This window comes from Barbus barbus, assembly GCF_936440315.1.
Source record: "Barbus barbus genome assembly, chromosome: 30".
Classification (NCBI taxonomy): Eukaryota; Metazoa; Chordata; class Actinopteri; order Cypriniformes; family Cyprinidae; genus Barbus; species Barbus barbus.
In genome coordinates this window covers 18,826,150-18,853,503 of record NC_136758.1, presented here as the reverse complement: position 1 = coordinate 18,853,503, position 27,354 = coordinate 18,826,150, and the positions used below count along the sequence as shown (strand labels likewise).

Genomic DNA, 27,354 nt, shown 5'->3' with positions numbered 1-27,354 from the left:
TTTATTGAACATGTCCTGTATTTTTGTACCTAGTGATGACCAGATAGAGGACTCGGACAGCGAAGAGCATTCCAGATCAGAGTCGGTGACAGGTAAAAGCACTTGGACATTGGTTTTCATGTATTAACAATGTTTATTCAACATATCTGCACTCAGTGTTGTCACCAAACACCCTATAATTGTTCTCCTGCTTTCTATATGTGTAGGCCCACTGGGTCAGAAAGAGACAATGGAGGTCAGTTTGGGAGTCACAGCTCTCAGTGTCCTACAGCAGCCTGAGAAGTTACAGTGGGAGGTGGTGGCCAGTGTGCTGGAGGACACAGTTAAAGACCTGGAGGAGCTGGGGGCCAACCCTCCGCACTCACTGGGCCCCCCAAAAGCTGACAAGGCTAAGGAGAGGCCGGCCGAGCACCACAACATTCCCTTCCCCTGCCTGCTGGCCGGAGGACTGCTAAGCTACCGGTCAGCAGCTAGTTCTCCACTAGGTCCCCCTCTGTCTCGGCGCTCCATGGATAGCCCAGTAAGGACTGCTGCCCCTGAGGGGCTTGCACTGGACCAGGGTCCCATGGAGATCGAGTCCTGTAATGCCCCCACAGACCTGGGCTCCCCGAACCTACCACCAGCCGCCCCTGTGCATAGGACTATGCCTGTGCTACTCCTCTACAGCATCAAGGAAGCAGATGATAAGTCTTCAGGGAAGGTGTTCACCCAGATGAACAACCTGATGAGCAAAGGGCTTCACGAGGAGGGCTTCACTGTCCCACAGATTATAGAGATGGAGTTTGACTCTCACGAGCAGCTGTTGCTGCAGGACCCTCCCATCACGTACATCCAGCAGTTTGCGGATGCGGCTGCTGGGCTTGGACCTCTGGATGGGGAAAAGTGGAGCTCTCTGACTCCGCGGCCAGGTTCTCTGGTGCAGTGCTTGCGGTTGCCGAAAGCATTGGAGGAAGAGAACCTGTACGTTGATTCCATCACTCCCTGCAGTGATGGATTACACTTGTTAGTCGGTCTTCAGCCGTGCTCTGTAGAGTCCCTTAGTGCTATCAATCAGGTGGAGGTGTTAAACACACTCAACCGTCTGCACTCGGCTCTCTGTGGACATCGCAAAGGACAGACACTGGCCAATGGCCATGACGCCCATTCGGGCACCTCTACTCCACAGACCCCACTCATCCTGCCCCCTCATGACCAGCAACAGCCCCATACTTCCAGACCTCTAGGGGGCAGTGGTGGTGGCGGATACCTTGCACTCTACAAGTTGAATTACTCCACCCGAATCGTGACCCTGGAGGAGGAACCGGTGAAGGTCCAGCAGATTCGTGATCCACGGGATGCTGTCACATCTCTCCTCCTCCTGCCGCCAGATGTGCTGGATGGCAGAGAGGATGATGGAGAGGAAACGTCAGAGGAGTCTACACCTTCAGGGCTCAAAAATGGCACAGGGATGGTTGCATCCGCAGTGATAGCGGGCCCAAGCATGGGAACTGCCGTTGGGAAGGAAAAGAGAGGAGAGGTGGCTGGACTTGGACACCTGGTGGTGACTACACAGGCAGGTTACATCATGATTCTAGACTTGTCCACCCTTGAGGTGATGGCCAAGGTGGAGCCACCCAAGAAAGAGGGAACAGAAGAGGTGGACCCCTTTGTCTCTGTTACCTACTGCTCAGGCACCGACCGGCTATGTGCCTGCACAAAAGGTAAGCAACCCAGATTCTTTATAACAGGCTTCATGTCTTGTTCACTAACAAGGGCATATGAGGTGTGGACGGTTTCTTTCAGTTTAGCTTGCTGCCCACACATACCTCATTGCCATGGTAACCAATAAGGTTCTCATTAACTGTAGTGAGATCAGCCGACTCTCAAACAGGTCTGAAACTCTCAAACCGTGTTGCTTACATTCATGTGCATTTACCGATTCATGTGAATCGTTTGTCCATTGTACTGGTTTTATAATATGTACTGCTCTTTTGATTGGCTGAATTAAACAATTCAGTACAGTTTATGAATCTGTTTCTGTGGTCTATTAATGCCAGCTTTGCTATTGTGAGTTTTTGAGTAACTGAGTAATAAATCATAAATGTAATTTATTCCTATGATGGCAAAGCTATTACCCTGGTCTTCAGTGTCACATGATCATTCAGAAATCATTCTAATATGCTGATTTCTTGCTCAAGAAGAATTTCTCATCACATCTGTGCATGTATTAGAATAAGCGAGAATAGGGGACTTACATCCCTGCCTTTCACTTTCGGTTTTCTTGCTGTGCGTCACTGTATTAATGAGTAGTTTCATTAACCCTTGTGCATCAATAAAAAAAGTTACACATAAGTCCATAGTGGACAAAAATGTCCATGTAAAAAAATAGTCATAAGAATTTGAAGCTTGGGAGCACAGACTTAAGTTTGGTCTCGTTTTAAATGGCAGATTATTGTTGAAGTAACAAAGTTTAAAAAGTAAAACCAAAAAAAAGTTATACCGGTTTAAGTTAATGGAAATTATTTATGAACAATATTTTATATAAAATATATATTTTATAAAACATGTTGAACTCTAAACCTGCTAGAAAATCAAATCCATAAATCGAAATAAGTTGTGTTCCAAATTTGAGGTTGATATCTCAAAAAATTAGCTTTCAGCAAGATTTTGTTTGGGCGCAGTACCACATTTTCCCCATTAGATGCCAGCAAAACTCTACTGGTGCACACAGTGGTTGGATTTGTGATTTGCAGTAGAGTTTCTCTCTCAAATATTACAAGAACACACATGTGCGCACAATTTTTTTTATGACAGACATACAAACCACACTCTGATATCCATACTAACACACCCACACAATTAATAAAGTGAGTATTTGCTTTGAAAAAATGGCACTGGTAAAAAATAAAATTTTGAAGCCTTGCCAACAGAATGAAAGCCTATTAACAAAAACTGCATCATTTTACAGTTAAATGGCACTACGATTAAAAAGAGCAGTTTTAATGGGTTTCAATGGACATTTTTGTACCTTTTGACATTTTGAACTCTTTTTTTTGTACCTAGTGTAAAATAGATTTATTAAAGGAAATGAGGGTGGAATATTAAAATTACAATAAAAATACACACCTGAGCCAAAATGTATGCAGTTAGCATTAACACAGGCAAAATTATCACAAAAAAACTAAACTAAAATGGACAAAAATGTCCATAAGTTTGCACAAGGGTTAAGACTTAAATTACTGTTACTATAAGACATACTTGCAGTTAGCCTCTAACCCTATGTATGATGTGCGTACCTTCCTTAAAATGCGTATGAATAAATGAATTGTATGGTTTTGTTGAAAATATATATATTTTTTTTTTATAAAGGTATCTGACTATTTAGTGTTCACCTCATTGAAGGAGATATCTAATTCATATCTAGAATATTCAGAATATCATAGATAATTAACTTGGCTTGTGACCGGATTATTATTATTATTGTCTTAAGAATTTTTCCACAAGAAAACCCCATTTTCTCCATAAAATGTAGAAAGCATAATACTTTCTAGTTTAGATGGATATTTTTACTTGCAGTAAACATGCTACATGCAGTTATTTGTTATTCATGGTATACCTCTAAAGCTTGAGCACTTGGTCACATAAGGTTTTTTTTCTCTATATGAAGGTGGAGAGCTTCATTTCCTTCAAATTGGAGGTGTGTGTGATGATATCGATGACGCCGACATTTTTGTCGACGGCCCCCTGTCTAATAGGGCAGAGCAACTTCTGGACGGAGCAAAACCCACATCAAATCCTTCAAGCCCAGGTATCACAGGTGAGTAACGCATGGAAGCATATTAAACTTGTGTGTTTGTGTCTGTCCAACATAGTGCAGGAGGTTCAGATAAGTCAGTCAATTTATTTCTATAGGGCATTTAAAAGTAACAGAGTTGCGCCAAAGTGCAGTAAAACAAAACATAGTATATAAAAGCATAAAAAGAAACATGCATCATATGAAAAATAAACACATTAAATACAAACACAAATAAACTGGACTAGACTTAAACTAGAGTAAACGAGGCTAGTGAAGGAGCAAGTCACACATTTACAGAGTTTAATTTGTCCCTTCAGCTACCTCACATCAGAAATCAATCTTAAGAAATTAATTTGTACCAAGTTTCAATTTTTGAATTGAAACTTGTCTGTTTAAAACAGCTAATGCACAGTGTGCTTTCAGAAAAGTTTTCCTGTTTTCTTTGTTCATTTTGCCATCTGATGTTGTATTTCTCTCTCTGTGTAAATGTGACTAGCAGTAAAGTGATGTTTTGCCTCATACCCATGGACATGTTCAGTATTGTAAACTGTGTGTCTTTTGGCAGGAGTTGACCTCCTGGTGGACCAGCCATTGACCGTAGAGACACTTTCTTCTCTGGTGGAACTAACACGTTTTGAAACGCTGACGCCACGCTTCTCCGCAACAGTGCCCCCTAGCTGGGCGGAGGTGCAGCAGGAACAGCAACAAAGGCGGCATCCACAACACCTTCACCAGCAGCACCACGGCGACGCAGCGCAACACACACGCACCTGGAAGCTACAGAGCGACAGGTGTGCATTCACAAACATGCACTCTCCCTCATACAACATACTCCTGCCCTCAAAGTACTTTTATGACCTTATAACACATGATTATTTATGTATGAATGCATGTGTAGTTAAAATCAGACACGCGCACATATATTTCTACAACAGTTCTTTCTGGTCCTCAGATCTGTTTGGGTCAGTTGTATGGAGCGATTTTTGTGCCAATATTTATCAAACAAATCCAGTGTTTTGCAAATAAACACAATCTGCTTTGCAAAGAAAAACTCGACTTTCAAACAAACGCAAAGTGATTTTCAAATACAAAACTGTTTGAGAGAAAATGCAGAGTTATTCACAAATATATGTATTGTGTGTTACAACTGTGAGACTCATTTGCCTTTTTATGAGGAAACTTGGCTTGATTTTCTCACAAATGCGACAGGCTGATTTTCTCACACGAGTGCGGGCTGATTTTCTCACATGTGCAATTGAGCAAATTTCTTTTCCAAAACAGCAGATGGCGCTGTTGGTCAATTTACGCTAGTCTCCCGAGACCTGAAACACCTCTTTACCTTTTCAGACCAATATGAGTGGGGAACAGGTGAGTTTCTGTCTTACTAGATCTATAATTAACCATTTAGATATGTTCACAAAGTGACCCTACTACAGTGTCAGTGAAATTCACAACAAGTGCTGTAACGTTGTTAACATGATTGATTAGTTCAAAAATCAGAGGTGACCTGGCTAAACATTTAACTAAGCTGTCTTTCCCTATAAAAACGGATCCATTCTCCGTACCTCTTATGCTCTGTTGGATCGCGGGATATAGAATATACATATATATTGATACAATTGTTCAACATTCAAAACAATGCAGGGGTATAACTATATCGTGACACAATATATTGTAATACTAAAATGCAAATGTATAGTGGATAGCGACAATATTGTGAACCAAAAATGAAAGCATTTTGAATTTTATTTTTACGTTAGGTCAAGTAAGATTTATTGTCTTTCTTCTACAGTATATATATTGAAACAAAGACTACAGTGGAGAGAAATGCTGTAGGCTACCTCTGCAGTAAAAGTTTAAACAAGTATAAAACTACACACAGACAACGTACTGAGAGGAGTAGGCTAAACTAATTATACAAATAGGCTGCTATAATCAAACTAGTTTGTTCAGGTGAGCTTTATTGTGATTCAGCTATGTAAATGTACTAAAATATAATCTAAACATTAATATCCCTTATGAAAATTAGCCATGGTCTTACTAAATAAATACCATGGTATTTGTAGTGAAGCTGCCTATATTGAAATGGTAACCTGCAAAAAAACATGGTTACCACACTTTTACAATAGTAAAAACAACTTTAATTTTCATAAGGGATATCATAGTTTATCATATTTATGTTTATATATAGTAATATACATGCCTTGTACAACATTTAAAACTAAAAGTGGCCTGTAAGGAGATATTTCATATTTCAACCAATATACCAGCAGATTTTAGTCTGACAATAGCCTGTTTGGAAAAATTCAACTAAAATGATGTAGCTTTTTATATATGGCCGAGCAACATTTTAACTCATGAAGTTAAGAATAAAAGGCTACCGTCAGGATTTATATTAGTGGCTCTTTAAAACGCAAACGTTGGTCATCTGAGTCACTCCTAGAAGAGTCCTCGCTGTCCAGAGTGTGTCTTCACCCGTGTAGCACGCTGTTTATTAAACCACTGCTTATTAAAATGATGAATTTAGTATTATATCAGCGTGATCCTATCACTTGATCCTTCTCCCCAATTGACAGGACAAGAGTGACACCAGAAAATAAATATTCATAATTTTGCTAAGCTAAAAAATACATAATTATTTTAGACAAATGATTGCACAGTTACATCATTTAAAAAAAAAAAGTTTTAGATATTGCACTAAATAATGTGATTTGTTTTAATTTTTTTATTAATAATTAATGACCTCTTGGGTGATATTACTATATCTGATACTAAATTAAATTGTCTAAGCTTTCATTTTTGGTACACAATATTGCTGCTATCTATTATAATTTACATCGTTTTGAATGTTGAACAATTATATCAATATATATATTCTATATCCCGCGATCCAACAGAGCATAAGAGGTACGGAGAATGGATCCGTTTTTATAGGGAAAGACAGCTTAGTTAAATGTTTAGCCAGGTCACCTCTGATTTTTGAACTAATCAATCATGTTAACAACTTTACAGCACTTGTTGTGAATTTCACTGACACTGTAGTAGGGTCACTTTGTGAAAATCTAAATCTAAATGGTTAATTATAGATCTAGTAAGACAGAAACTCACCTGTTCCCCACTCATATTGGTCTGAAAAGGTAAAGAGGTGTTTCAGGTCTCGGGAGACTAGCGTAAATTGACCAACAGCGCCATCTGCTGTTTTGGAAAAGAAAGTTGCTCAATTGCACATGTGAGAAAATCAGCCCGCACTCGTGTGAGAAAATCAGCCTGTCGCATTTGTGAGAAAATCAAGCCAAGTTTCCTCATAAAAAGGCAAATGAGTCTCACAGTTGTAACGCACAATACATATATTTGTGAATACCTCTTCATTTTCTCTCAGAGTTTTGTATTTGAAAATCACTTTGCGTTTGTTTGAAAGTCGAGTTTTTCTTTGCAAAGCAGATTGTGTTTATTTGCAAAACACTGGATTTGTTTGATAAATATTGGCACAAAAATCGCTCCATACAGTTGTCTTTCCTGCCATGTGTTATTCTCTCAACATCCCACACACACATATGCATAAAATATAAATATTTAATAAAAAAAAAAAAAAAATTTCGTTGACATTCCCCCCTTTTTTGCATGTAATGTGAAATATATCTCTCTCTTAGCTCCAGCTGGGACGAGCACGTGTTCGAGCTGGTCTTACCCAAAGCCTGCATGGTTGGACATGTGGACTTCAAGTTTGTGCTAAACAGCAGTATTACTAACATCCCACAAATCCAGGTCACACTGCTGAAGAACAAAGCACCAGGCCTTAGCAAAGTGAATGGTGAGTCACTCTTGACCAGAAAAAGATACTGTTGATTTCGGGGACTAGTTTGATTCTTTTTTTTTTTTTCTAAATTAATCTTTTGTTGTGTAAAACTTATTGCTGCAGAGACGGCAGTGGACAGGCAGATTGTTTTCCCATTGTCTCATGTCTTGCACTCAAATGGAGAGAAGAATGGACAACCACATCTGCATGATTTCTCAGAGGACATCCAGTTCATGGACATTGAGGAGTCACCAGGTAAAGAGTCCAGATGATTAAGCCATCTTGATCACCTTAAAACGTTCACCTGTTATGCTAACGTCTGTCAGCATTCTTTAATAATACATCTCTGTCTGTCTCAGGCTCCAGACTATGTCCGTTCCTGCAGGAGCACAAAGATGATATTTTGTGTGGGCCGGTGTGGTTGTCCAGCGGACTGGATCTGTCTGGACACGCAGGGATGCTAAGCCTTACAAGTCCCAAACTCCTTAAAGGTTCGCCCGAACAGTCATCACAAGCCATTTATAGAAACCACTTCCACCCATTCAACAGTGTGTCAGAATACTAACAGAAAAATAAAAAAAAACAGTACAGAGCTGCATGCAGTATTTAACTGGCGTGAATGTGCATCACAAATTTTCCTTTCGTTCCCCTTTCTAGGCATGGCAGGGGGAAAGTATCGTTCGTTCTTGGTGCACATTAAGGCAGTGAATGATAAGGGTCTGGATGAGAGCTTGAGGCCGGTGGTGCGGATGCCCTCAGCCAAACCTCAGAGTAGTAAATCTCACTCGCTCTCATCCCTGCTGCAGAGGGCTCAGGCCACCAAGGTACAGTACAAACACTGACTTGAACGGTAATTGACTTTTGTGCTGTTTTAAACTGAAGTGTGTAATCCTTTGTGTTCATTCAAGCCGTTTCAAAACTGACGTTATAGCTTTGAATGCTGGTTTGTGGGTGAGATTCAGTCGTCTAACTGCTATACAGACCCCCCTAGTGGCTGTATAGCTGCATTGCTTCATAAAAGAAAAAAAACTCTTCACTTGATTTGTGTTCTGTGCACGGAGGTAAAGGCCAAATGATGATCAACACGCCATCTCTAATTTTAATAAAAGCTCTCTTCTTTTCAGGAAAAGGCCTCCACGTCTAAAGCAGATCCTCAGTCTACCCCTAAAAAGCCTGATAACCTGCGGGGCTGTGACTTGCTCCAGGAAGTGTCTGTCACAATTAGGAGATTTAAGAAAACATCTGTACCCAAAGAACGGTAAGAGATACAAGTATTAACTGTACACTACCATTCATAAGTTTGAAGTTGGTAAGATTTGTAATGTTCTGGCTCCTATGCTCCCCAAAACTGCATTTGTTTAATCAAAAATACAGTAAAACTGTAATATTCTTATGTATTAAAAATAACAGTTTTCTATTTTGAAATAATTCAATAGATAATTAAACGCTATGAAGGCTAAGCGAATTTTTCAGCAGTCATTACTCCAGTCTTCAGTGTCACATGATTCTTCAGAAATCATTCTAATATGCTGATATGATGCTCATGTTTCTTATTATCAATATTGAAAACAGTTGTGCTGCTTAATATTTCTGTGGTGATTTTGATACATTTTTTTCAGAATTCTTTGAAGAGAGAGCAAAAGAACAGAATTTATTAGTAGAATTTAATAGAAGTTTTTGTAACAAAAATCTGTTGTCAGATTTGATCAATTTGAGACATCATAGCTGAATTAAAAATATATATAGAAAAAATATATTATTTATTTATTTTTTCATTGTACACTCAAATGTTTCAATGGTAGTGTATGCATGTATTAGTTAGCGCATTAAGAAAGGAATTACCCTGTTTCAGATAGGCATTTTAAAGAACGCAATATCCAGTCCATTGTCTAAATGTGCTGTCTTTATTTCCCAGAGTGCAACGCTGTGCAATGCTTCAGTTTCCTGAGCTCCATGAAAAGCTGCTAAGAGGTTTGTGTAAGCGTGGAGAAGACGGGCAGAGCTCAGAACACTGTCAGAGTCTCATTTTGGACATTCTTTGCTGGCTGGCAGGGGTTTACTCCAACGGACCCTGCAGGTGAGGTGTCACAGTGAGCTAGTATTTTTAGTATCTCAGTTTTATTTTATGCCTCTCCTAATGAATTTTATAATCCCACTTCCTTTAGTTTGAGAGAGGGGAAGGAGGGGCTTTTGACTAAAACTAGGAGACGGCTGACGGAAATCATCAGGGCGTGTTTCTTCGAGGCTGGACGCAGTATAGCTCATAAATGCTCTCGCTTTCTTGCACTTTGTATTAGGTGAGTTTGCCACCTCACTATATTTTTCTGATCTTCAGTCTTATAGTTTCATTGCAGAACTAATGAACTAGACTGTCTAGTTATTTACTATTTATATAAATGACTTGTGTCAGAATATAACAAGAGCACAGTGTCATTTTTATGCGGATGACACAATGTTGTATAGTTCTGCCTCATCCTTGACAAGTGCCTTGGAAGATCTGCAATTTGCTTTTAACATTATTCAGAAGGATCTTTATAATTTGAGACTTGTATTAAATTCAGACAAAACCAAAATGATGTGTTTTTCAAAATCAAGGAAAATAGACGATGCTTGTCAAATTGTTACTTTAGATGAGAAGGAAATTGAACGAGTATCTGTCTATAAATATCTTGGTTTCCTTATAGAAGAAAGTTTGTCCTTCAAGCAGCATATAGAGTGTTTAACAAAAAAACTTAGAGTAAAATTGGGTTTCTATTATAGAAACAAAGGCTGTTTCTCTTTTGGTGCGAGAAAAATACTTATACAAGCAACTTTTCTGTCAATGCTGGATTATGGTGATATTTTATATATGCATGCAAATCAATCTTCATTGAAAATGCTGGATTCAGTATATCATGCAGCACTAAGATTTGTAACTAATTCTAGTTTTCGTACTCATCACTGTAGCCTGTACGAGAGTGTTGGTTGGCTATCTTTGCACAATCGCAGGCTGGAACACTGGTATACTTTTCTTTTTAAGGCCATACTGTATAAACTGCCTACTTACCTATGTTCTCTTCTGACTCTTAAAGTCACTTCCAGGAAATGTAATCTTCGATCATATGGGCAAATCATATATGACATTCCACGAACGAGAACTGTCTTTGGTGAAAGTGCCTTTAAAGTTTTTGCACCTTTATCTTGGTATAAATTGCAGAACCAGCTAAAATTGGACTATTTGCCAACAATGACACAGTTTAAAATTAGCATAAAGGACTATCTGAGTACCAAATGCACATGTGGTGTTACTGAGCGCAACTGGTAATTATGTTGAGATGTTGGATTGCAAATTGTTCTTTTTTTCTGTTAAATGTTTTTGTTTTTAATGTATATGTTAATATGGAACTATTATTCTGCTGTCTTGGCCAGGACTCCCTTGAAAAAGAGATTCTGAATCTCAATGGGATTATTTCCTGGTTAAATAAAGGTTAAATAAATAAAAAATAAAATAGTTAACATATGCAGATACAGTGATGTCTTGTTCATTAAGCTTAATGGATAAATTTCTCTGACATTTCAGTACCGGTAAAGGAGACCCTGGTCAGCAGGGTTTTGGCCAGGCTCTGTTTAAAGCTCTTCTGGATAATATGCCTTATTTGCCTGCTGCTGCCACAGGAGGTATTTTTTTTTTTACAGTAAAATTTGCAAATGTATAGTGCCTTTTAATTTTGTTATAGTGCTAAGACTGTTAACTATTTATTAAATTATACTAATGTTCAAAGTTTTTTTTTTTTAATTTTCCAGAAATTTTGCACTTATTTAGTTTAAAATGTTAAAATACTTATGCTACTGTCTTTCAGGATCTGTCTTCTGGTACTTTGTCCTGTTAAATTATGTGAAAGATGAGGACCTGGCTGGCTGTAGTACCGCTTGCGCCTCTCTGCTCACTGCTGTCTCTCGGCAGCTGCAGGACCGCCTGACTCCACTTGAGGCGCTGTTGCAGACCAGGTCCGCTTTATAGACTTAAAGAATAAATGTTTTTCTGAGCATGTAGAAGTGATCTTTTTAAGGAAATTAAATGGTTTTGTCATGGTCCTCTCTATTCAGATATGGTCTGTATGGGTCTCCATTTGACCCAGTTCTGTTTGACCTGGAGGTGAGCGGGTCTTCCTGTAAGAATGCCTTCAGCAGCAGCATTGGGGTCCAGTCGGATGAGATCGACTTGTCCGATATTCTCTCAGGTGTGTTAATGCATTATTCCCTTATGCACTTACATTCATCAATAAATATTAACATAGGAAAGACAAAGCTGTAATGGTTGTTGTGTCTAATGTTAGGTAATGGAAAGGTGAACAGCAGTGGGGCGGCAGAGGGCAGTTTTACTGCTCTAACCGGCCTGCTGGAGGTCGAACCCCTGTACTTTACTTGCGTCTCCACCAGTGATGGCACCAGGGTGGAGAGGGATGATGCAAGTATGTTCACCGGTACATATCCTACTTTCCTTTTCCTCTCTTTTGCATCTTGTTTCTACATGAAGTTTTGCAGGCAATAAAATTCCATTGTCAAAAGTGTCACATCGGCACAGCTCACATCGATGTCACTTTCAAACCAAGCAGCCAAGCAAGTAACTTTCGACAATTTGCATGACCAACTTTAACCTTTTGCAAAATCTGCAAAAACCCAATCTGATTTCTAACTAAATTACTGGATTTTTCATGCAGAATTTTGCTGAGCACCAGTAAAGGTGACTGCACCTTTAGTGCTAAAATCTATGCCTGTTACCCTTTACGTTCCTCTACAGTGAGCACCTTTGGCGTGACGCCCACAGTGACAGGGCTGTCTGCTGGGACCGTCGGTGAGGCATCCACGGCCCTTAGCTCAGCTGCGCAGGTGGCCCTGCAGTCCCTGTCTCATGCAATGGTGTCTGCCGAACAGCAGCTCCAAGTTCTTCAGGAGAAGCAGCAACAGCTTCTAAAACTCCAGCAGCAGGTCAGACACGAATACATTCTTCATTCATTTTATTGTTAGTCTTAATTCAATAATTAATACTTCGACTTTATGTAATTGGTTATCTTATGAAACAGAAGGCCAAACTGGAGGCCAAACTTCACCAGACCACCTCAGCAGCCACTGCAGGTTCAGGCGTTGTCAACTCAGTGCCATCCAATCCATCCTCCGCCCCAGGCTTCTTCATTCACCCCTCTGATGTCATCCCGCCCACTCCGAAAACTACACCGCTGTTCATGACGCCTCCTCTCACCCCACCGAATGAGGCAGTGTCCGCAGCTATTAGTGTGGAACTGGCTCAGCTCTTCCCGGGATCCGTCATTGATCCTCCACCTGTGAACCTTTCAGCACAGAATAAAAACACACAGAAAGCCAAACCAGTAAGTTCTGAAAACCTCTTTATGCTTATATATTCATACTGTTTAAATGATTATTATTTAGCAGTGTTTCATTTTGTCTCATCAAACATACTCCAAAATAGATTTTGTGGCAAATTTGTGCATAATAGCAGAGGCTAATAGGTAAGGTAGCATAAAAGGTTATTATGTTATTTTCCTGTAAAGGGCCGTGCATTGTTTATTTGCCTGCTCTAGTTGAACTCGTGGGTTGCGTTCAGCTAATATGTGTGTGTTGTCATTGCAGAACCCCATAGGAAGTGGCCTGGCATTGGCAATCTCACAAGCCTCTCACTTTCTACAGCCTCCACCACATCAGTCCATAATAATTGAACGAATGCATTCAGGTACGTCACATTAGCCCTCACACTAGAGCAGTGATTCTCAACCAGGGGGCCAGGGCCCACTGAGAGCCCCAGCAAACTTGCTAGGTAGTTGGAAGAATGACTTAAAATTATTTTATTATGCTATAAAAACCTAGTTTAATTAAAATTATAAAAACATAAAAAATCTAAATATGAACTGAAATCATATATATTTTTCCACCTCAGTAACTCAGTTCTCAACCAAATTGACTCTAAGGACCTCAATTGTCTTCAGCAATATTCAAAAGCCTGATGATTTGTTCAGTTTTTTTAAGAGTTTACAATTTCTACCCCTTAAAATATTTTAGAGCATGATTGGAAAAATGTATATTGTAAGAATACCCAAGAAGTGGCGCAAATAGCCAACAAATATCTCCATTGCACTTCAGGCCAGAGTTTCCGCTAGAAAAAAATGGTGCCGGTCAAAGTGACCGGCAGAGGTTTCGTTTTCCGGACATTTTGGTGATGTGCCGGTCAAATGTCGCCTCTTAATTAGTCAAGTTGAGGAAAACTGGAAGCAGGCTATGTAACTTAAAAAAATGACATAATCAGGCCGTATAGAATGCAACGTTTATTAGCCTAACTTTCAAATAGACGGAAAAAAACATGAACGTCCGATTGGCATCAATCAACGCCAATTGTTTTTACTATGGTTTCACATTCATAGTTTAACAAACCAATCCCCCTTCCCCACATAAAATATCTGAATAGTAGCCTATTGTTTTTACTCAAGCGAACTTAATTATACACTCTCAATATGTCTCATTTAACTGGTAACATTTAAATTGGCCACCGTGAAATGACTCCTTGTCAACAAACAAATGACTAGGCCTATAACACTGTCATTTTAGGCTACTTTTTACGCTGTTTTGCAGTGCTGAATTGTGCAGCTGCCGACTTAAAATCAAAACTTCCCAGAGTCTCTCCACAACTTGCAATGCGCATAAGCCGCGTAACCTTGTTCTCCGCAAGGCGACTTGATCCGATTCTGCAGCGAGAACCCCCTCTCTGCAGGAACACTCGAGACAGGGATTACACAGGCTATCTTGGCGAGCTTGGTCCACTCTGGATACATTTAGTTGAAATCACATATGAGGACTTCGCAGGATGTGGAGAAATGCAATCCTCCATAGCCACGGAGCTCTGTCATGACAGCGAGGGCATCACGTCGCAGGCTTATGGCATCGATAAGAGGAGCGGTGTCCGCAGACTCAATGCTTGTAAAATGGCAAATAATCCTTCTGATCGCTGGTTCTGCATATTATTGATAGCGATAAGATAATATAATAGGTGAGAACGATATTAGAATTATAGGCCAACAAAAGAATGCTGGCTTATTATAAATAGACGTCTCTGGGGCCATTCACATATCGCGCCTAAAAACGCGTGGAAAACGCTAGGCGCGCCGCTTTCTCTTTTTTTCCAAAGCGCTCGGGCGGTTGCGCTCCGGAGGCGTCTGTCGTTGCTAAACAACCATCAGCTGCGCTCTCAGTTACAACAAGGAAATTTCAGCAATGGATTTCCAACACCGAAAAACACTTGCTGTAACTCTGTTACAAGATTTATTTACTAAGAAAAGTAAAAAACGCCGCAGTGTTTGGGTGCACCCCATACTTCAAAAACGCTGCTGAGGTTTCAAAGTAACGGAAAAGGTGAGGAAGCTGATTGGTTGGTTCTTGTCACATGACCTGCGGTGCGCTTGCGGCATTCTGAAAAGTTGAGATGTTTTTATCTCGATGCGGCGCGGACGCGCCTGAAAAAAACGAGCGCGTCGCTTCCATTATGAGCGCGCATACCGCGCGTCTCCATTTGAAATAACGAACTTGAGCGCGCAAAAGACGCGATATGTGAGCGGCCCCTTAGGCGTGCGCTTTATTTTAAATGCAGCATGCGATGTTGTTTAATAACTTTCAAACGGTAGAGCCTGTTCCTTTATAGCATAGCCAAAGGTCGGTGAATTTTTGCTTTATACATTTTAGGCTTATTCTCAAATTCAGATTGTGTTTGTGGGGCGGGATTATTAGGCCATTTTAATCGGACAATTTGACCGGAGAGATTTAATTTTGTCGGACATTTCATTTTTTTTCCGGCCAATGTCCGGCAATTACCGGACAACGGAAACCCTGCTTCAGGCGTCCCGAGTTAGAGTCGCAGCTCACGGACCTTTCCTGATTCCACACCCTTTTTCTGTTCCACTTCACTTCCTGTCTACATACTGTCCTATCATAATAAAAGCAAAATAATGACGATTTACAGTTGAATAATTGAATAATTAATAATGGCGATTTACAGTTTTGTTTATTCACACAACTTTTCCAAGTTTAGAAATCACACTTTTAAAAATCTTTTGATTGTGTATCTTTGACGTAAAGACTGAATGTCTCTTTGTAGGTGCAAGGCGGTTTGTAACTCTAGATTTCGGCCGGCCAGTGTTGCTGACAGATGCACTGATTCCCACATGCGCTGACTTGGCCTCCCTTTCCATTGACATTTGGACTCTCGGGGAGGAGGTGGATGGAAGGCGGCTCGTGGTTGCCACAGATATCAGCACACACTCGCTGATTCTACACGACTTGCTGCCTCCTCCTGTCTGCAGATTCATGAAGGTTTATACACGTTTAGCATAATCAAATGTTCATAGGGCTCATAGCAATTTGCTGTCTTTAAGCTTTAGGGCAGAGAATATAATTTTTATATAGAGATATCACTGTCACTCACTCTGTGCCCCTCCCCCAGATCACTGTGATCGGTCGATACGGCAGCACTAATGCCCGGGCTAAAATCCCATTAGGTTTCTATTATGGCCACACCTATATCCTGCCATGGGAAAGTGAACTGAAGCTGATGCATGACCCTCTGAGGGGAGAGAGCGAAGCTACCAGTCAGCCAGATCTGGATCAACATTTGTCAATGATGGTGGCCCTGCAGGAAGACATTCAGTGCAGGTCAGTGAGGCTGAAAAGCTGCCACTGGCATTTACTACCATTCAAAATTTTGGGGTCAGCAAGATATTTTTTTGAAAGATATTAATTAAATATGCTAATCTCTTATAGGTATAATCTGGCCTGTCATCGACTTGAGACGCTACTTCAGAACATCGACCTGCCACCACTTAACAGCGCTAATAACGCACAGTACTTCCTGCGCAAGCCCGATAAAGCGGTTGAAGAGGATTCCCGTGTTTTCTCTGCCTACCAAGACTGCATTCAGCTCCAGCTGCAGCTCAACCTGGCTCACCATGCTGTCCAGAGGTTGCGCGTGTCTCTGGGAGCCACCCGGAAACACCTGCCTGAGAGCTACGACCCCAGTGAGCTGGTCCAGAACTCTTCTACGGAGCAGCTCCGAACTATCATCAGATACCTACTGGACACACTGCTCAGCCTGCTCCACTGCTGTAATGGTGAGGGAGGTAGCTGTTCCCAACACCACCTCACTTTTTTTTTAAATGACATTACATTTGAATTTACTTTTTTGCATTACTTTAGTTTAAATGTCAGAATGAATGTTTCCCTCTCTCTCTCTCGCTCAGGTAACTCTGTGCCCTCAGTGTTGCAGAACACGTTTCACGCCCAGGCGTGTGAGGAGCTCTTTAAGCAGCTGTGCATCAGCGGAACTCCTAAGATCCGTCTGCATGCTGGTCTGCTGCTGGTGCAGCTGTGTGGAGGCGAGAGGTGGTGGGGCCAGTTCCTGTCCAACGTCCTGCAGGAGCTCTACAACTCCGAGCAGCTTCTCATCTTCCCTCAGGACAGGTAACCCAAACAACACACTCTTGCAGAAGTTGTGTAACGTTATCAGAACTATTCTTAAGGATACTCAGACCTCCTTACGACTGTCTTTTCGTTTCCTCAGGGTGTTTATGTTGCTGTCCTGTATTGGCCAAAGATCTTTGAGTAACAGTGGGGTTCTGGAGGGTTTGTTGAACCTTCTGGATACACTGTTATCTCCTCTGCAACAGACTAGTGCAGCACAGCCCCGCAGGACAGAAGGTGTGTGTTTTAGGATGAGATTTTTATGTAAAACGCATATATGTGTGTTTATGGTTATGTTACTGATTTGTGTGTGTTTATAGGAGTGTTGGATATCCCCATGATCAGCTGGGTGGTCATGCTGGTCTCTCGACTGCTCGACTATGTGGCTAGTGTGGAAGATGAAGCCACTGCAGCTAAGAAACCTCTAGGGACTAAAGACAGAGAAAGATCTTTTACAGGTGAAATTATTAAGCTTGGTCAAGTATTACAACTGAAAATCCACTGTTTTTGTAGTTGGTAAGATTTTAAAAATATATCTTATGATCTAATGTTTCTTCAGTGTTTCTAAAGTCTGTTATGCTCACCAAGACTCTATTTATTAGATAAAAATATTAGTCGTAATATTCTAAAATATTAACATCTTGTATAAATGGCTTTACTGTCACTTTTGATTAATTTAATGTGTCTCTGCTGAATAAAAATATTAATTTCTTTCTATAAAAGAAATAAATGAAACTGACCCCAGTTTTTTAAATGGTAATGTGCATCCTCTTTCCAATCATACCAGGGAACCAGTGGAGTTTCATCAACAATAGTCTGCAGTCTCAGAACTCAAGCAGATCCGCCAAAGGCAACAACAGCAGTTTAGATCGTCTATATTCACGGAAGATCCGTAAACAGCTAGTCCACCATAAACAGGTACATGTGTCTCGCACAAACATCCTGTACTTGTATATCTGCGCTTGAAAACTTTTCCTTATTACTTATAGTGTGGATGTTGATCAATTCTCCCTTCACTGCAGCAGTTGAATTTATTGAAAGCCAAACAGAAGGCTTTAGTAGAGCAAATCGAGAAAGAGAAAATTCAGAGCAACAAAGGCTCCTCCTACAAGCTGCTGGTGGAACAGGCCAAACTCAAACAAGCCACGTCCAAGGTGAGAATCCAAACTTTTGTTAACTCCTTGTCCCTTAGGGGTGGGTGTGGAACAACATTCGGTGAAAAAGTAGCCTTTGAACAGATTGTAACATTTGCACTGTGGTTCTTTTTTTTCCCCCCAGCACTTTAAAGATCTGATCCGTTTGAGGCGGACAGCCGATTGGCCACGCTCCACCTTGGACTCAGAGGCATCTGTGGCAAAAGAGACTCCTGAGGTGGAGCTCCTGCCCTTCACGCTGTCTCATGAGCGCTGCATCTGCGTCGTCCAGAAGCTCGCTCTCTTCCTTCTCTCCATGGATTTTACCTGTCACGCAGACCTGCTGCTGTTCGTCTGCAAGGTGCAACATACTTTTTCACATACAGAAAAAAAAAGTGCTTGTTTTGAAAGCTATTGAATTTTGATACAGTACCATTCAGAAGTTTTGGGGTCTATTACATTTTTTTTAATAATTTTTTCAAAGTTGTCTTCTGTGCTTACCAAGAATGCATTTATTTGATCAAAAATACAGTAAAAGAAATATTGTGAAATATTACAATTTAAATGAGGTGTTTTCTTTTTAAATGCGTTTAATTTATTTCTGTGATGGCAATAGCCATTACTCCAGTCTTCATTGTCACATGTTGCTTTAGAAATCATTCTAATATACTGATTTTGTGCTCAAGAAACATTTCTTATTATTATCAATGTTAAAAACAGCATTTTTAAAATAGAAACATTAGAAAAGTTATCAATTTAATGCACCTTTGCTGAGTACAACTATTAAGCTCTTTAAAAAAATCTTCCTGATTTCAAACTTTTGGACAATGTTTGTTATAATGACCATATCTATCTTAAATGTTTGAAATCTCATCCACCTGCTCAGGTATTGGCCAGAATAGCAAATGCAACAAGACCCACAATCCACCTGTGTGAGGTGGTTTCAGAACAGCAGCTGGAGAGGTTACTGCTGTTACTGGTGGGAACGGACTTTAACCGCGGCGACATCTCATGGGGTGGAGCCTGGGCCCAGTACTCGCTCACCTGCATGCTGCAGGACATCCTTGCAGGTGTGTGTTTTAGGTTTTGAAAAGATGTTCTCAGCAGTCCACGGACTGTTATTCATGTTTTATATGTTATGTTTTATATTTAGATGTTGTAATCTGTTTGCAGGAGAGCTGTTGTCTCCAGTGTGTGTGGATGGGATGGAGGGGGCGGGGGCTGATGAGGCCGGGGCCGCCTCTTCCTCTGTAGTGGTGGATTCTGATGACTCGCTCCCCCAGCCGACCCCCATCCCACTGGTGGAGACCATCGATGAGCCTCTGGGACCTGATATCATCGCAGGTACACCCGGGACATCCTCTGTGTTCCAAAGTGCGTTGGTAACCCCGCCCGAATAGCACGTCACCTCACACGGACCCTCACCTTTCTTTTGTTTCTGATGTTTATTTGTTTGTTTTCCTCTCTTAGATGAGCTGCATGTGTATTTTAAATTTTGTTTGTGTTTGCATTTTTGTAAAATGTAATAGAGGTATAATGCAGTGGACAGGAGGTTGGAACAGTGCAGATGATTTGACTCTATATGCATGCAAAACCTGTAGCTGCTGGTCATTTTATCATTGGTTTAATCTCATTCAAAATGGGTCAACGATCCACTGTTCTGGCGCACTGTCTTTCTAAGAGGAGTTCGACAGCTGGACGTCCTAAAGAAGGCTGTCTGTGTAGTTGCTTCTCTTGGTACGCTGCTCTTGCAATATTAAACGTCTTTTCGTTGCCCAAAGGTGCTCCTCCACTGTCATCTTTGGAAAAAGATAAAGACATTGACTTTGACTTGCTACAAGACTTGATGGATGTTGATATTGATCCTTTAGATATTGATTTGGAAAAAGATCCACTCGCCGCCAAGGTTTTTAAGGTATGCACCTCGTTCTCTTTATCTTTCCCTTTTTTGTCTTTCAGCATTTGGGGTGTAATGGTTAAAATTTCTCACCGTTCTGTGGTAACTAGGGTATGGGCTGTCAACCCATATGTTAACCTATTGACTTTCTCATATCCATCCAATTACTCATTTCTTTTCTCCTAGAAAATACAGCCCACTGTTTACAGGCATTTACATTGTGAAATGTCTTAAAGTACAGTGATTTAGTAACCTAGAAAATAACCATAATTACTATTGAAAGCAAACACATTATAATTCACACACAACATTTATTCTCGTTGTTAAATTGTATAAACATGTATAAAGAACCGTGGGAAGTAAACCGTACAATTAACTGTTTCACCCCTATACTGCATGTATTATGTAATCAAAGATTAGTAGTTAACGTTTGATTGTATAATTTACCGGCACATAAAGCCAATGTTTTAACCCCTTTTCCAGTAAAGGATTTTTCAGTTTTTCTCAGAGACGAGTATCTGAGATTGTTTTTGTTGTTTTTTCTTTTTCTTTTTTTATGTTCTCCCTTTTAGCCGATCAGCAGTACCTGGTACGATTACTGGGGTGCTGACTACGGCTCTTACAGTTATAACCCCTACACAGGGGGTGTGGGCATACCTGTGTCCAAACCCCCTGCGGCTGCCACGACAGAGAAGCCTGGATCTCAGAACCTCTCAGTGTCTGTGTCTCAGGGTGAGAACTAAAATAATCAATAAAATAAAAAGTATATAAAATATAATATAAAATAAAAGTATAATAATAAAATGTGAGATCTAAAGTACCTACATTTTTATTTCAGCACTGGATGCTCGACTGGAGGTGGGATTAGAACAGCAGGCAGAACTCATGCTGAAGATGATGGCAACACTGGAGGCAGATGCAATATTGCAGGCGCTAACGTCTACATCTCCATCTGGTACACACACAAAAGCATGTGTACAGGGTTCCTACGGTAAAGGAAAATCTGGCAATATCAAGGAAATTGTATTTATTTTTTATTATTTATGTATTATTTCCAGCATTGTAAAAGTTGTCAATTTATTAATAAAATATTAAATCGTGTATAATGAGCATACATTTTTCAATTTCAGACTCAGTTCTAAAACATTTCTTTATGCAGAAATTGATCATTATGAGCTTTACAATTTTTCATTTTTTTTTCAATCAGATTTTCTCTGGTAATTACAAATAATTGGTAAAGTAAATATACTGATGTAAAGGCGTGGGAACCCTGTGTTTTTCTTTTTTTCTGAAATGATTTGACTAGTATCGTCCTTTCTCCTCATGATCTTTTCCCACTTCTGTTTCAGTGGCCCAGTCTGCAAATGGGACAGACGACTCTCTTTTGCGTGGGGGGTTCCACAGCTCTCCCCCCATCAGCAGTCTGATGGTACAACCCTCTTCCATCCCCATGTTAAGCACCTGCTTCAACAAACTCTTCTCTTTATTGCAAGTACATCATGTTCAGGTACGGGCAAAGTCTGGTTTTGTCACTTGCAGTTACTGGGTTTGCCCTAAAATTATTAGAAGTTACACAATCACACCATCTTTAACTCTTTGTTTGTCTAGTTGGAGTCTTTGCTGCAGCTGTGGTTGACTCTGAGTTTGAGTTCCTGCTCTGGAGGTTCAGAGGAGAGCGGCTCAGACATCTTCCTCTTTAATGCCAGCAGAGTGCCCACAATCCCCCTTAACCAAGGTGTGACATTCACCGATTGATATTACACTTTTATCTGAGGATATTAGCTTATTTTTTTGAGGAGTTTGGATGGCTGATGGCAAAGTTTCTACAGGATCTTAAATTAAAGAGTTGGTTCTGTTTGAAACACATAATGCACATGTAAACGAGTAAGTCAATCATACTGCAGCGTTTAGGGTTCACATAAACAGATATTCAAAATTTGAAATCAGATTAGATTTTTTCTGACTGATGAAAATTTGTACATGTAAACATGTTTACAGAAGTGAGCAGTATTTGTAGCATCTCATATTTTGATTAGCTACGTACAAACACAAAATATACAATAAAAAAGATACATATTTGCATAAAAGAAAAAAGAAAACAATGAGGGAGTGCACTGCTAAAAACGAGCAAAACAATCTGGAGATCACTCAGTAAATTCAGTGGATTTTTTAATGCCTGTAATTGACTATAATGCTTGTCTCTCTCAGCCTCCATCAGCAGTTTCCTGTCAGTGCTGGCCTGGTACCCCAACACTTCTCTGAGAACATGGTGTCTTGTCCTGCACAGTCTCACCCTCATGACCAATATGCCTGCTAGTAGTGAGTATCTAAATTGTTGAGCCTGGCTTTGTTCCTGAGATGTGTTGTTCCTCACTTTTTTTAAAAGCAAACAGTCTGGATGAACTCCGCTGATAATGTGTATATTGCATCTGCAGCCTCCAGCAGTGGGATGGGTGTACAGGAGAGCACAGCCCAGCAGATGGTGTCTGACCCCACACTTGTGCACGTGCTTGTGCGGTTCCTGTCTGGAGGAAACCCTCATGGCACCAGCCAGCACAGCTCACAGGTATTGAGCTTAATGAAGAGTACACGCATGACTGGTTTCATGATGATATATTTGGAAAATGCCTCACGTACTCCTCTCCATCTCTGTTTCCAGGTCGGCCCCACGGCAACACAAGCCTTGCAGGAATTTTTAACCAGGTTGCAGGTGCACCTGTCCTCCACATGTCCACAGATGTTCAGCGAATTTCTGCTTAAACTGTTGCACATCCTGTCAACGGAGAGGTAGATGATAAATTCAACATTTATGTAATTAAACTGGTGCTTGTTAAGTGCTTGTTTTAAATAATTTTATTTGTTTCCTCATCTGCTTCTAGGGGTCCATTCCAGTCTGGTCAGGGTCCATTAGATGCACAGGTGAAGCTTTTAGAGTTCACGCTGGAGCAGAACTTTGAGGTGGTTTCTGTGACCACCATCTTGGCTGTCATCGAGTCAGGCACTTTTCTGGTTCACCACTACATCACTTGTTCAGATAAGGTGGTCTCACGCAGCGGTTCTGACAGTTCTGTGGGCGCTCGTGCCTGTTTCGGGGGCCTGTTCGCCAATATTATCCGCCCTGGCGATGCTAAGGCTGTGTGTGGCGAGACCACACGAGACCAGCTGATGTTTGACCTCCTGAAGCTGGTCAATGCTTTGGTGATGCTACCGCTGTCAGGTGATCGGGAGTTCAGTGGGAGGCTGCCTCCAGCTGGTGGAGCCACTGACAGTGTGTCGGATGAAGAAAAAGTGTGTGGAAGCAAAGAGTGTGGGGCGGCGGGCTCAGCGCAGCACCAGGGACCAGCTGCGGGTGTGGCAGACCTGGTTTTGGCCAATCAGCAGATTATGAGTCAGATCTTGTCAGCATTGGGGCAGTGCAACAGCAGCGCCATGGCCATGATAATTGGTACTGAAATGTATTTTAAATTAATAAAATATAAGTAAAATGTTATATTATAACATTTAGTGCTTGGCAATGATTAATCGCATCCAAAATAAAAGTTTTTGTTTATATAATATATGCGTGTGTACTGTGTATATTTGTTATGTGTGTATATATAAAGACATACACATACAGTATATATTTTCAAAATATTTACATGTATATATTTATATTATAAATATATTAACATAACATTTTTCTTAAATATATACATGCATGTATGTGTATTTATATACATATAATAAATATACACAGTACACACGCATATTATGTGTACACAAACTTTTATTTTGAATGCGATTAATTGTGATTAAACATTGCCCAGCACTAATTATATTATATAGTTCATATGCATTATATTACTGTTCAAAAGGTTTTTTTTTTTTTTTTTTTTTTTTTTTTTTTAGTTGGTTTTGTTTTGTTTTTTGAAAGAAATAAAAGATTTTGTTCAGCAAGGACTCTAATCTGATCGAAGGTTATCGTAGAGATGTTTATAATTTCACAATGGATTTTAATAATATTTCACAATATTACTGTTTTTATTATCAATTAAATACAGCTTTGATGAGAATAAGAGACTTGTTTCAAATACATTTTAAAAATCTTTAATAGAATGTGTATATATTTTTATATTTATTTTTGGTGTTTTTGCCTATATTATAGAGGATTAGATTAGAGTGTAGAGATGATGGGAAGCGAAGTGGGAGAGAGAGGGGGGCAGGATCGGGAAAGGTCCTCAAACCAGGATTCGAACTTGGGATACCACACTACCCACAATGCTATCGGTGCCAACAAATTTTAATGCATTTTTTTCTGACTTTCTAGGTGCTAGTGGGCTCCACCTAACCAAACATGAGAACTTTCATGGTGGGTTGGATGCCATCTCGGTGGGCGATGGCCTCTTCACCATCCTGACCACTTTGAGTAAAAGAGCCACATCCGTCCAGGTCATGCTGCAGCCCATTCTCACCTACATGGCCTGTGGGTATATGGGCCGACAGGTAAGACTCGTCACAGAAACTGAGAGACCACAAAATGGTCTATTCTAGTATGTTATGTACTGGGGGAAAAAAAACATGAACGCATCAAATAATCTTCACATTCTAGAGGATAGACATACAGTATATAAAGATTGGCATTGCATCTTGTCAGTGTTGAGTGGTTTTATTTATTTTTACAGGGATCTCTATCAACATGTCAGCTCTCTGAGCCTTTACTGTGGTTTATTTTGAGAGTGCTTGACACCAGTGAGGCTTTGAAAGCCTTCCATGATATGGGTATGCTAACAGTAACACTTTCTAAAGAGATAAAACTCTGTTTGAGCTGGTCTGTATGTTCTGACTCTGTGTGCGTGTGTGCTTTTAGGTGGCGTGCAGCTCATCTGTAACAACATGGTCACCAGCACACGAGCCATCGTGAACACTGCACGCAGCATGGTGTCCACTATCATGAAGTTTCTGGACTCTGGGCCTGGTAAAGCAGCAGATGGCAGCTTGAAAGCACGAGTGCTAACCTCAGAACCAGACAACGCAGAAGGATTGCACAACTTCGCCCCTCTTGGTACAGCAATCGTGCTTTGAGTCATAAGCCCCGTCTTTTCATGTAAACATCTGTTTAAGTATTAAAAATGTATTTATATTCATAGTTTATGCTGTTCCCTTACAGGCACCATCACCTCTAGCAGTCCCACAGCACAGCCAGCAGAAGTGCTGCTGCAGGCCACACCCCCACATCGACGGGCCCGTTCTGCCGCTTGGTCCTACATATTCCTTCCTGAAGAGGCCTGGTGCGATCTCACAATCCACCTGCCAGCTGCCGTTCTGCTCAAGGAGATTCACATACAGCCTCACCTGGCATCCCTTGCTAGTGAGTGTGCACACACAATGCAATATTATTGGTCCCCACTTGACACAGCAGTATATTATATTTGGCCCATGAAGCTTTTTATACTAGTAAGGACTATCTTAAAATCTTTTAAAGTTCAAGTATTATTCTTCTCTTTCTTTGCCAGCATGTCCATCCTCAGTGTCAGTGGAGATCAGCGCAGATGGTGTAAACATGCTTCCTCTGTCGACCCCAGTCATCACTAGCGGCCTCACGTACATTAAATTCCAGCTGGTAAAGGCAGAGGTGGCATCTGCCGTGTGTTTGAGGCTGCACCGGCCACGGGACGCCAGCACACTGGGCCTCTCCCAGATTAAGCTATTGGGCCTGACTGCTTTTGGAAACACTTCCTCTGCCACTGTAAACAATCCTTTCCTGCCCTCTGAAGACCAGGTCTCTAAAACCAGGTATTGGAAATCATTTGTAACATCTAAAATAATCGTACTAGTTTTATTTCCTGTTTCAAGACTCTGTATGTTATAATATCTATTTTTCCTTTCTTTATTTCTCAGCATTGGCTGGTTACGGTTGCTGCATCATTGCTTGACTCACGTTTCTGATCTGGAGGCCATGATGGCTAGTGCTGCTGCTCCCACGGCAAACCTCCTGCAGACCTGCGCTGCCCTCCTCATGTCCCCATACTGCGGGATGCATTCGCCCAACATTGAGGCGGTGCTGGTGAAAATCGGCCTGCAGTCCACACGCATAGGCCTCAAACTCATTGACATCTTGCTGCGTAACTGTGCTGCTTCTGGCACTGATTTGGCCAGTAAGACTTTAATGATTGTTTCTTATTAATGATTAACTGCTATACTCTAATGTCAAGCAATATCAGACTGTTTTGTGTGATGAGTAAATTCAGAGAGTTTGTTCATCCCTTTAATGATCTGACATCATGATTTTTTTGGGTTCTTCTTTTTATCTGATTGGTGGTTTTGTTTTTTTGTTGTAGATCTAAACAGTCCGCTGCTCTTTGGGAGGTTGAATGGCCTGTCATCAGACTCAACTATAGATATTCTCTACCAGCTGGGCACCACTCAGGACCCCGGTACCAAAGACAGGTCTGCTCTTTACATCATAACAGAAAATTCAGTCATAAAGCTTCCTAATTGAGCTTGTTTGAAGTGTTCATAGTTTGATTAGGAGATTCTTTGCGGAGTCGTTTTTTTATGTTTACTCTCTATACCTGTGGGTCATAAAGCTTGAGTTTTTATTTATATATATATATATATTTTTTTTTTTTCTGTAGTATGGGAGACCTTATCAGATGTAAGAAAAATCATGCTTTAAATCATGATAAATTTGATAAAATCAAAATTGATTTAAAAACCAAGTCATTATAAGTCAAGGCAAATTTATTTATATAGCACATTTCATACACAATGATAATTCAAAGTGCTTTACATAAAAGGAAGTAAAACAAGAAGTATAAGAAAAAAAAAGTTGAAGTTATGAGATAAATGGCAAAGTTGACAGTTTTGTTGTAATTGACGTTTTGTCATGACAACTTAGTATCTTTTAAGACCTACAAAATTTTGACTTGTCATAGTCAAAATTCTGAGATAAAGTAAATTATGACTTTTTATCTATTTTTTTTTTTTCTCCCATAATCTTTTTAGGTATTTCCAAAGCATTTTTTTTCCTTCTGAGTAGATATGGCCTTCTATATATACAGTATATGTAATTTTGTGTATATATATATGTGTGTATATATACATATATACACATACACACATTTACATTTAGTCATTTAGCAGACACTTTTATCCAAAGTGACTTACAAATGAGGACAATGGAAGCCATCAAAATCAACAAAAGAGCAACGATATGGAAGTGTTAGCCTAACACAGTACACGTAGCAATGATTAAATATATATATAATAGAAAGAAAAC

General features: G+C 40.3%; 1 protein-coding gene across 11 annotated transcripts in view; it reads left to right on the top strand.

The window, feature by feature from the left end:
• The window catches only part of birc6 (baculoviral IAP repeat containing 6), a gene marked incomplete at its 3' end in the record, with an annotated part of 95,901 nt that overhangs the window by 18,370 nt on the left and 50,177 nt on the right, over positions 1 to 27,354 (top strand). The window contains exons 9-53 of one of the 11 annotated variants that reach the window (XM_079386426.1): positions 34 to 92; positions 207 to 1,700; positions 3,647 to 3,796; positions 4,341 to 4,566; positions 7,426 to 7,586; positions 7,695 to 7,826; positions 7,931 to 8,062; positions 8,229 to 8,395; positions 8,696 to 8,829; positions 9,487 to 9,648; positions 9,737 to 9,868; positions 11,131 to 11,228; positions 11,411 to 11,558; positions 11,658 to 11,791; positions 11,888 to 12,022; positions 12,352 to 12,539; positions 12,635 to 12,937; positions 13,200 to 13,299; positions 15,709 to 15,923; positions 16,054 to 16,262; positions 16,371 to 16,717; positions 16,847 to 17,066; positions 17,167 to 17,303; positions 17,387 to 17,524; positions 17,854 to 17,984; positions 18,089 to 18,220; positions 18,345 to 18,560; positions 19,086 to 19,269; positions 19,373 to 19,573; positions 19,981 to 20,114; positions 20,669 to 20,828; positions 20,935 to 21,051; positions 21,446 to 21,603; positions 21,705 to 21,831; positions 22,305 to 22,415; positions 22,532 to 22,662; positions 22,756 to 22,883; positions 22,976 to 23,541; positions 24,403 to 24,578; positions 24,758 to 24,854; positions 24,943 to 25,137; positions 25,243 to 25,443; positions 25,589 to 25,868; positions 25,974 to 26,230; positions 26,414 to 26,522. In XM_079386426.1, coding sequence (XP_079242552.1) covers positions 34 to 92; positions 207 to 1,700; positions 3,647 to 3,796; positions 4,341 to 4,566; positions 7,426 to 7,586; positions 7,695 to 7,826; positions 7,931 to 8,062; positions 8,229 to 8,395; positions 8,696 to 8,829; positions 9,487 to 9,648; positions 9,737 to 9,868; positions 11,131 to 11,228; positions 11,411 to 11,558; positions 11,658 to 11,791; positions 11,888 to 12,022; positions 12,352 to 12,539; positions 12,635 to 12,937; positions 13,200 to 13,299; positions 15,709 to 15,923; positions 16,054 to 16,262; positions 16,371 to 16,717; positions 16,847 to 17,066; positions 17,167 to 17,303; positions 17,387 to 17,524; positions 17,854 to 17,984; positions 18,089 to 18,220; positions 18,345 to 18,560; positions 19,086 to 19,269; positions 19,373 to 19,573; positions 19,981 to 20,114; positions 20,669 to 20,828; positions 20,935 to 21,051; positions 21,446 to 21,603; positions 21,705 to 21,831; positions 22,305 to 22,415; positions 22,532 to 22,662; positions 22,756 to 22,883; positions 22,976 to 23,541; positions 24,403 to 24,578; positions 24,758 to 24,854; positions 24,943 to 25,137; positions 25,243 to 25,443; positions 25,589 to 25,868; positions 25,974 to 26,230; positions 26,414 to 26,522 — 9,132 coding nt within the window. Of the gene's footprint in view, positions 1 to 33; positions 93 to 206; positions 1,701 to 3,646; positions 3,797 to 4,340; positions 4,567 to 7,425; positions 7,587 to 7,694; positions 7,827 to 7,930; positions 8,063 to 8,228; positions 8,396 to 8,695; positions 8,830 to 9,486; positions 9,649 to 9,736; positions 9,869 to 11,130; positions 11,229 to 11,410; positions 11,559 to 11,657; positions 11,792 to 11,887; positions 12,035 to 12,351; positions 12,540 to 12,634; positions 12,938 to 13,199; positions 13,300 to 15,708; positions 15,924 to 16,053; positions 16,263 to 16,370; positions 16,727 to 16,846; positions 17,067 to 17,166; positions 17,304 to 17,386; positions 17,525 to 17,853; positions 17,985 to 18,088; positions 18,221 to 18,344; positions 18,561 to 19,085; positions 19,270 to 19,372; positions 19,574 to 19,980; positions 20,115 to 20,668; positions 20,829 to 20,934; positions 21,088 to 21,445; positions 21,604 to 21,704; positions 21,832 to 22,304; positions 22,416 to 22,531; positions 22,663 to 22,755; positions 22,884 to 22,975; positions 23,542 to 24,402; positions 24,579 to 24,757; positions 24,855 to 24,942; positions 25,138 to 25,242; positions 25,444 to 25,588; positions 25,869 to 25,973; positions 26,231 to 26,413; positions 26,523 to 27,354 lie in introns of all 11 variants that reach the window. The other 10 variants (XM_079386431.1, XM_079386430.1, XM_079386429.1 and 7 more) reach the window with 10 other exon arrangements.